General features: G+C 58.9%; 1 protein-coding gene across 3 annotated transcripts in view; it reads right to left on the reverse strand.

The window, feature by feature from the left end:
- Window positions 1–9,082, reverse strand: part of BEGAIN (brain enriched guanylate kinase associated) — a 29,236-nt gene extending 20,154 nt beyond the window's left edge. The window contains exons 1-2 of one of the 3 annotated variants that reach the window (XM_047797161.1): window positions 8,762–9,082; window positions 7,226–7,254 (exon numbers count right to left, since the gene is read on the reverse strand). In XM_047797161.1, coding sequence (XP_047653117.1) covers window positions 7,226–7,239 — 14 coding nt within the window. In that variant the 5' untranslated portion in view covers window positions 7,240–7,254; window positions 8,762–9,082. Of the gene's footprint in view, window positions 1–7,225; window positions 7,255–8,042; window positions 8,315–8,761 lie in introns of those variants that run through there. The other 2 variants (XM_047797163.1, XM_047797162.1) reach the window with 2 other exon arrangements.
- Window positions 9,083–9,513: the final 431 nt, after the last annotated feature.

Below are 9,513 nucleotides of genomic sequence, written 5' to 3' on the forward strand. Positions count from 1 at the left end.
GTGGAGGGGGTGGCACAGGAGCAGCTGGGCCCAGGGCTCAGGTGGCCACGCAAGGGGCCCTGGGTGCCACACAAGGGCTTTGGGTCTCCTGGGGGGGGGTGTCAGTGAGGGCTGGAGGGCTCGGAAGTGCACCCTTAGTCTAGGCTTCAGGAAGGGCACTGGCGTGGCCCTCAGGGGGGCAGGAGGCCTGCCTATCTGGGCATCCTTGGGCTAGTGGGCTGCAAATTTTGGCCCCCACACAGAGAGGCTTCCTCCCACTGGGCGGTATCCAGCTGCCCCGGGAGGCCATGGCTGTCCTGACCCCAGAGACCGGACAAGCGTCTTTTGGCCTCTGGCCTGTTTCTCCAGACCCGTTTCTGTGATCCGTCCCGGCTGGGAGGCCGTGAGCCCCAGGAGGGCAGAGTGAGGCAGAGTGTCCACGTCGGAGCCCCTGCCAGAAGCCACGCTCCTCCTGCCTCCTCATCTCACCAGACACCTCCCTCTGCCGAGGGCTCCCCTCCACTGGGCCTCTCAGCGAGTAATTAAAATAAATAAGTAAATAAAAACACTCGCCCTCGAGGGGCCAAGAGAGCAAGGTGGGGGGCACGAGTGTTCCCCAACACCCCCTCTAGAGAGGCAGAGTGGGGTGCCCCCTCTGGGCATCGTGAAATGTGGGGATAGCGGCTCCCCCTCCCCCTTGCTCCCTGCGCCCCGCAGGTCAGTCTCATTCAAAAGCATTTCCTGAGCAGCTCCCACGGGAGGGTTCTCTAAGTGCGGAGGACCAGCAATGCGCTGCTGTTGTCAGGGGGAGACGAGAATAAACAAGATACACAAACAAAGTGAGAGTCAGGTGGGGATCAGGGAGCTGGAAAACCAAGGCGGTTGGGGGGAGGGCTATGACTGCAAATTCCGTGTGTGGCCAGGACATCCTTCCCCCAGCCAGGGATGCTGTTTGAGAAAGACGGGAAAGGAGGGGAGGCAGGGAGTCCCGTGGTCCTGGGGAAGAACATTCCAGCCAGAAGAAAGGCATGTGCAAAGGCCCTGAGGCAGGAGCCTGTGCTGTCCTTGGGAAACATCAGGGGCCTGGTGGCTGGAGGGGAGTGGGTGAGGGAGAGTCTTTGGAGGTGCGGTCAGTGTGGTCTGCCATCTACGCGATGACACCTGATAACCGTCTGTCTCTACCTCTGGGACGTCAGCCTGGCACTCCCCATAGTATCCCCAGCATGGAGACCAGCATCAGGCATGGGCAGCACTGCAACAGATAGGGGTGACACAGATGAACCAAAGAGCACGGCCTGAACATTTGGGTGTCAATGTGAAAAAACACAAAAACACAACCCCCCACCCAAGCCCCCCACACAAACCAAAGGCCCCAACGCCAAAAAAAACAAAAAAGCAAAAAACAAAAACAAAACCACAAAAAGCAAAAAACCCACAAACTCCCAACATAAAAAAACTCCAAAAAACAAGAAAAACAAGAAAAACAAGAAATTAGAAACTCAAAAAAACCCCAAATCTCCAAAATTTAAAAAACCCAGAACCCCAAACAAGAAAAACAAAAATTAAAAAACCCAAAAACCCAAAACAAGAAAAGCAAAGAACCCCAAAAGACCCCCAAAACAAGAAAAATTAAAAATTAAAAACCCAAAACAAAAAAAAACAAAAAAAAAACTGAAACAAGAAAAAATTTAAAAACTCAACCCCCCAAAGCTCCAAAATACAACCCCCCCACAATTTAAACCTCAAAACCCCTATAACAAGAAAACCAAAAAATTTTTAAAAAGCCCAAAGCTCCATAAAACAGAAAAAAATTTAAAGAACCCCCCAAAAACCCATACCAGAAAAACAAAAAATTAAAAAACCCCCAAAACCAGCCCCCCAACAAGAAAAACAAAAAAAAATTAAAACCCACCCCCCACAAATCTCCAAAATACCAAAAACAAAAATTTAAAAACCCAACCCCCCCCAAAAAAAATCCCAAAATAAGGAAAACAAAAAATTAACCCCCTCAAAAAACAACCCCCAAACAAGAAAAACAAAAAAATTCAGGATTCAAAACCCCTCAAAAATCTTGAAAATACAAGAAAAACAAAAATTAAAAATCCCCAAACTAAAAAACCCCAAGACAAGAAAAACAAAAATTTTAAACCCCCTAAAACCAAACCCCCAAAAACCAAACGCCCAAAACAACAGAAAAAATTAAAACCCCCAAACCAAAAAAACCCCAAAACAAGAAAACAAAAAGTTAACCCCTCAAAACACCTCCCCAAATAAGAAAAGCAAAAAAAAAAAAAAAATTAAGAAAAACAAAAAATTTTAAACCCTCCAAACCAAACTCCCAAAGGAAAAAAATTACAAACCCTAAAACAAGAAAATAAAAAATTACCCCAAACCAAAAAACCAAACAAGAAAAACAAAATAATTTTAAAAACCCCAAACCAAAAAACCCAAAACAAGAAACACAAAACAATTTTGAAAGCCCCAAACAGGAAAAACAAAAATAAAAAATAAAAAATAGAAAAAAAGCCAAAAAAATAAAAAAAACCAACCCCATACCAAAACCCCCAAGCCAGAACTAAACCAAAAGCAAAAAAAAAAAAAAAGAAAGAACAATGACAAAAAGGACCCCAACCTCAAAACCGCACCCCAAAATCGCTTCCCATAGCTTCATGACATCAGAAGGGTTTCTTAAACAAGACCCAAAAAGCTTTCATCCAAAGTAAAAGCCTAAAACATTCAAGGGAAATCAACAGAATTAAAATTAGGAACTTGTGTTCATCAGAGGACCGGCTGAAAGAGGCAGAAACGAGCAACCAGCGGGAGGTGCATTTGCCACACATGCGACTGCCAAGGGCTCTCCGAAGAGCTCCACATCAATGCGACAACTTGATGGAAAAACACACAGAAGTCACACACGAGGAAGCCCAAAGGGGCGGTAATGCAGGGCCGCGCGATGCTCGCCGCCCCGAGGAGCAGCTCCCAGCCTGCGGCCTGACAGCCCAGCCGGGGCGGCGGCGGAGCTGCAGCAAGTCCGGCTCCCGCGGGGAGGGTGTGGCCTCAGCTCGCAGCGCCGGCCCGGGCGCGGGGCCTGCGCTCCAGCACTGCCGCCCCGGGGTCCCCCCGGGAGCGCTGCAGGTTCCCCAGCACCTGCTCGGGGATGGCCGGGCCGCTTCATTCCCAGTGGTCCAGGCTGGAAGGCGCCCGGACGTCCATCCGCGAACAAACAGATGGCAGCGACTTCCCTCGCAAACGCCGTCCCCGAGACACCAGCCATGGACAGCTCCACACACGCTACGGACGGACGCTCTCGAAAACATGATGTTTTGACGGAAAAAAAAAAAAAAAAAGCCAACCTGAAAAGCACAGGCTAAAAGACACCGTGCATGTGAAGTTCCAGACCAGGCAGAACCAGACGAAGTCGGTGAGGGATACTCTTGGGCGGCCAAGCCGGGAAGAAAGCAGACAACCGCTTATTACAAAAGCCGGGGTCCTGGACACCTCCCGGGAGGGGCCGGGGGCTGTGATCGGGAAGGGTCCTGGTGGGGGGGGCCCTGGGGGGCCGGCAGCATTCTTGGGGGGGCTTCCTGACCTGAGTGATGGTCATCCGAAAGTTAATCTCTAAACTGCCCAGAGGTTTCTGAGTTTTTCTCTATGTGTCTTTTCTCTCGCAATTCGCAACTTTGAAAAATTATCCCGCAGGGCAGGGGGGCGGGGGAGGGTGGACTGGGAATAGGAATAGCTCTGGGTTTGCTGGGGACCTTCGGTGTCCCAGGTGCCACGCAAGGTGACTGATCCACTTTGCTATGTGACCCAGGAGGGGACTGAGGCTCACTCAGAGGACGTGGTTTGCTAAAAGGCACGCGGCAAAGCGGCCACGGCGGCGCGAAGGCAGGGGGACCCCGTGCAGAGGGGGGGATTAACTTGGGGATTAGCTGCGGCGCCGCCGCCACCGCCGCCGCCGCCGCCGGCTCCGCGTGCAGAGCCAGCCCGGACACGCTAATATCTGCACATATTTGAGGGTGACAGGAAGAGTGTTTCAAGCAGGACAGCTGAGTGAGCGAGAGGCAGAGGGCACACATCAGGCCAGAGGCGAGGGTGCCAGACCCCGGGGGGTAGGGGGGAGCCTTCCTGTGGGCCAGCCCCCGCCAGGTGCTGTGGGCTGGAGAACTCGACCCCAGGCTCTGATCACCGGGCTGCCATCTGGGCGGGGAGGACAGGGGACACCCCACCGACCTCAGCTCCCCACCCCTCACTGGTCTCCCTGAATGTACCCTTGCTTCCTTAGGCTATCCCAGGACTCTGCACCTCTTGGAAGGCTCCTCCTGTTTGTCCTCCTTGCAAACTCCTATTCATCCTTTAAGCCCTGGCTCAAGGCTCTCTGCTTCCAGGAAGCCCTCCCTGATTCCCTGGGCCAGTGTCTCCAACATGGGATCCCCTGGGAGGATGTGCTGAGGAGCCTGGGTCCCTGTTCTGGAGAACTGGCCTGCCTCAGTGCCAGGGTGGGACCGGGTACACAGAGGGAGAATGAGCCCACTTGGGGGTGAGGGACAAGAGGGTCACAAAAGCCACAGAGAAAAGATGACAGGAAGGACAACTCGTTTGTCATGTGGATAAGAAGGTGGGTGGAAGGGCATTCTGAGTAGAGGGAACAGCATGGGCAAAGGCGGAGGAGCACGAAAATGACAGCTAGTTCGGGACTCAGATGTGGGGCTGTAGTGGGGGGGGTGGCAAGGAGAGGGACTCAGGCAGAGGGGCTAGGGCAGGGGGAGCCTCAGCTCTGTGCCTGCCGACAGAGGGAGCCACTGAGGGTCACAGTGACACAGTCTTTCACTCATTCAACGAATATTTATTGGATCCTCTCCCATGGGCCAGACCAGGCACTGGAGGGATATCTGTGTGTGTGTGTGGTGGGGGGGTGTGTGTGGCAAATATTGGATGGCAAAGGGCCTGCCCTCTTGGAGCTCAATTCAGATTCCTAGGCCCAGCCTAAAATGTGGGCAAGAGGCAGCACCCTGGCTCAGGGGACACCTTCGCTGTGACCACAAATGAATCTTTACCTGCCTAGGAACCCACGGCCATGTAGTTCAGAGGGCCCTGCTGTGGGCCAGGTCCCCGGTGAGGCCCTGCAGGGTGGGGGTGGTGAGGGTACCCACTTCACAGATGAGGAAACTGAGCCCCAGAGAAGGTCAGGACTTTACCAGAGGACCCCCATACCCTGTGACCTACTCTGTGGGAGGCCAGGCTGACCAACGTTCCCTACATCCCTTGGGGCTCTTGGTCCTGGACCCCTGGCCCTAAATGCAGGCCAGACCCCTACAGGGGCAGCCCCAGCACTGGCTGGGAAGAAATAGCTCAGAAAGGCCCTCGAGGCAGCTCTGAGACCACTAACCAGGTGAGAGGGAGAGGAGAGAGGAGGGCAGGCTGCTCCCCAGTTCTGGGGGGCTACGCTGGGTCCCGGCCACACGGGACCCCCAATCTCATGGACTCCGGAGCTCTGCCTCCACTGAGGGGCCATGTGGCTCGGTGTAGCCCCAAAGTCTGGGCCCTAGCCACTGCCACTAGCCTTCAGGATTCAGCTCAGGGAAGCCCTCTGCCCCCCGCCCCCGGGAAGGAGACTGCCCACTGCCCACCTGGCTCACCTGTGCTCCTAGCCAGGTGGGGCCATATCTCTGTCTCTACTGTCCAGAGCACAGGGGCAGGTGCTCAAGAGCCTTGGCTGGGCATAGAGAGAGAGGGAAAGAGAAAGAGGATCCTGGAGGGGACCCCCCCCCCTCCCCAGAGGCTGGTCTCAGGGTGCCCCATGATGCTACCTTTATTTTCAAGTCCCAGCTAAGTAGTGACCCCTCCCCCACAGAGACCCCAATCGGGTGGGGGTTCTGGCAAGAAAATAGCCAATAGGGGTAGCAGGGAGCATTCTGGCCTGGGGTTAGAGCTCTGGGTTCAGGACTGGGCTCATCTATGTGGCCAGAGACAGGGCTGCCTCTCTGGCCCTTATCATGCCATCTAGACCTTGACCATGACAAGGTGGGCCTGCCTATGGACATCTGGCTTTGGGTCTGAGGTCCTACGACCTAAGAGACTGGACCCTCCCCCGGGCCCAAGACAAATGGGTTTCGGCCCCGTGGGACCCACAGGGGAGGGCTGCACTCCAGCTCGGTGGCCAGAAGATGGCCCTGCTCTCATGTCCAGTCTGGGGCCTCTGTATGAGCCCACCTGTACCCAGGCTCCCACCTGGGCACTCATCCACAGCAATGAGGGTCACCCAGGAGGGTTCTAGCCCCCCTCCCCCCCATTGCGGGGACCTGCCCCCCCCCCCCACAAGCGGGGCTTTGTCGGTGCCCCGCCCTTGGGCAATGGATGCACCTGCTACCTCGCTGCCTCCCCAGGGATGCTGATCCTGGTCTTGGGGGGCGGGGAGGACGTGGAGGGAGGGGCCGGAGAGACCCCCCCCCCCAACCAAGGCACCAGGGTTGATAGTCCTGAGACCCAGCACCCAAAGCTGGGCCTCCTGCCCACCCAACCTCGGCTCAGACTCAGGAAGGAAAACAGGAGGGTTGTTCCCAAAGTGGGGGGGGGGGCGCTCAGGGTGGCCAAGGGAAATCGTGAATAGTCAGATCAATTGATCCCCCGGGGGGGCTGCCCCTAAGGGAGCCGGGTGGAATCCGCAAAGGCTCAAAGTTTAGCTCCGGGAGGGAGGCCGAGGGGGGCACTCCTCGGATGCCCGATGCCGTCGCGGGGTTCCCCCAAAATGGCTCCAAGACGCGACCGCCTCGGCCAGCAGCTTGGACTCCATCCCCCACCCCCATCCCCACGAAGCAATAACTTAAAAGCTCAGAACCCCGCAAGTGTCAGCTGGGGGGTGGGGAGGGGCGGCGGGCCCCGGGGATCGGGTGCGTAATTGCAGCAACAGAGCCCTGAGGGTCCCGGGGGACAATCGAGAGCCCAGGACGGGGCACGGGGGATCGCGGGGACCCATTCGCGGGCCGCCCGGCCCTGGCTGGCGCACCCCCACCCCCAGCCGCATTGGCCCCGGCCCGGCCGCGGACCCCTCGCGCGGGGCTCCCACTGTCTAGCCACGCGCGCACTCACACACGCATCACACACAGGCACCCCGGCCCCGGCCAGCCCCGCCGGGCAGCCGCGGGCCGTGGATGCGCTCGGACACAGCCCTCTCCCCTCGCCCGCCCCGGCGCCCCCGTCCCCGACCCCGGCCCGGGAGCCGAGGCACTGAAGACGCTCCACTCACCTGAGTTTCTCCATGTCTGCGGCAGAGGCCTGCGAGAAACCAAACGAGAGGGTCAGCAGGCAGGAGGCGTGCGCTCCGCGGCCGCGCCGGGCGGAGCTGGGCACCGCGGGCACAGGCGGGCGCAGCGACCGGGCACCCCCGGGCGGCTCGGTTGTTGGAAAGTCCGGCCCGCGCGCCCCCAGCCCATACTCCCCGGCTGCGGTCCCTGGGACTCAGCGGTGCGTGGGGCCTCGGCCGAGTAACAGGTGAGCCTGCCCGGGCCGCCACGCACCCGAGTTACGCCCCCCGGGGAGAGGAAGGGGCTGGCTCGGGGACGCGGGACTGCACTGCCTGGGGCGATCCCAGACGCGCAAGCCCGAAAGAGAGGGGACTTGGCCCCGCCGCGTCAACTCTCCCGCGGCCGCGGCCCCCGCTGCTCTCCCCCCTCCTCGCCCCACCCCGCCCGTTAACCCTTCCAGCCCCGCGCTCCCTCCCGGAGGAAGCCTAGCCCGGAATTGCAGAATTTTCGAGTCGGAGAATGTTCAAATCGGGCAACTGGGGGCCGTACGGGAGTGCAGAACCTGATACGCACACGATCCGAGGGTGCTAGCAGTCGAAAGCTCAGACTCCTCTGTCAGGGACCCTGCTGCCCTCAGCTTCTGGGGTCCGGGCCTGGCTCGCCCCTCCCGGGCCCAAGGGATTAACCCTTGCGCACCCGACTCGCCGGCGGGGCTCCCTGCCGGGCTTGCGCAGACCCACACGCGCGCGGCTTGGAGACCCTCCCCGCCCAGCCCAGCGCAGTCCAGCAGCCCCTCTGCGGGCCGGGCGGGGGGCCCACCCGCTGCAGTTAACCCTGCGGGCGCCGGCGAAGTACAGGGACTGCGAGCGGCCCGGGCGGGATCGCACTTCCTGCGCGGAGCTGGGGGCGCAGGGAGGGAGAGGCCACTCCCGGGGGCTTTTTCCCGTCTTTCCGTATCTTGCCCACCTTTAAAGGGGGGCGGGGGGCTGAGCCCGGGGACCAAGCGACACACCTGGGAAGACTGATGACCGCCCATCCCGGCCCCTCGCGCCGGGCGCCGCCGCCGCGTCCGCCGGGAGCGCGCTCCGCTCCGGTCCGGGCCCCACGCCGCCTCCCCCACCGCCCCGCCGGCCGAGGGCGCAGCCCGGCCGCCAGCGCCGAGCTGGAAGGCCCGGCCCGGGGGCCTCCTCCAGGATCGGCCACCAACTCCCCGGGTTCTCGATCAGGCCCCTCCCGAGACTCCCCGGGCCTCAGTTTCCTCACCTGCACGCTGGGGGTGGGGGCAGAGGGAGAACGGCGAGGCGCTCTATTGCCCTTCTGCATCACGGACTGCGGAGGGTCTGGGGTGCGTGCGGGAAGGAATTTCAGAGGAGCGGCTCCCCAAGGCGTCTGGATTGGCAGCCAGACACAGTCTCCGACGCTCTAAAAGTTGTCGGAGACCACGAGCCCAGACCCCTCTATATACCCTCCTCCCCCAAGACACAGAGCTGGCCGATTGGCCAACACCTCCCCGACGCCCCCTATGTACCCAGGCCCACCTTTCCCAGGTTCCCATCACCGCGCTCAGCATACTAGATCCCAGCATACAGCAGGCGCTCAATAAACACGGACAATGCATGCTTGAGTCCTACACCTCTGTGGCGTGTCTTTTCCTGCCTCTTCTCTTCTGGCTGTGAGTTCCAGCTGGAGCCCTGGTCCTTCCAGGGCACCCCCGGGCACCCAGCAGGCCTGGCCTCCAGCCGGCCAACGCAGGGTGGGAGGAGCCCCGGGATGCGAGGGTCAGCCTCAACCCCAAAAGTCCAAGTGTTCCATCATCCACCCACGGTGCCTCCGCGTTCATTAGCTCTGGGCTCAGTTCTTGGGATGGGGAGGCGGCAGCAAATGAGGTGAGAGCCCTGCCCTCCAGGGGCTAATGGTTGAGCAACGCAACGGCGACTCAGGTCCTGGGAGGCCACCCGGCAGCAGAACAGCAGAGATGACGATGACACCACCACCCAGCAGCCCTGCGCACTCTGCGCCTGGTCCAGCTCTTCCTCAGGAAGCAGTCACTCCCATTTCCCAGATCAGGAGAGCAGAGCTCAGAGAGCCAGCCCGGCTGGGCCTAGACCCCACACCCTAGGGACCCTGCCCACCCAAAGGCGGGGGATGCCCTGCCTGGGGCTCTAGTAGCCTCCATCACTCACAGTGAATGACCTGCCAGGGAGTTTGTCTAAAATTAATAAGAATGTATTAAAATTTAATTATAAAAATCTAGCATTAATTATTGATATTGAATGGTTCAGCTCTTCTA

The sequence above is a fragment of the Phacochoerus africanus genome, chromosome 9, assembly GCF_016906955.1.
Source record: "Phacochoerus africanus isolate WHEZ1 chromosome 9, ROS_Pafr_v1, whole genome shotgun sequence".
In the NCBI taxonomy this organism is placed as follows: domain Eukaryota; kingdom Metazoa; phylum Chordata; class Mammalia; order Artiodactyla; family Suidae; genus Phacochoerus; species Phacochoerus africanus.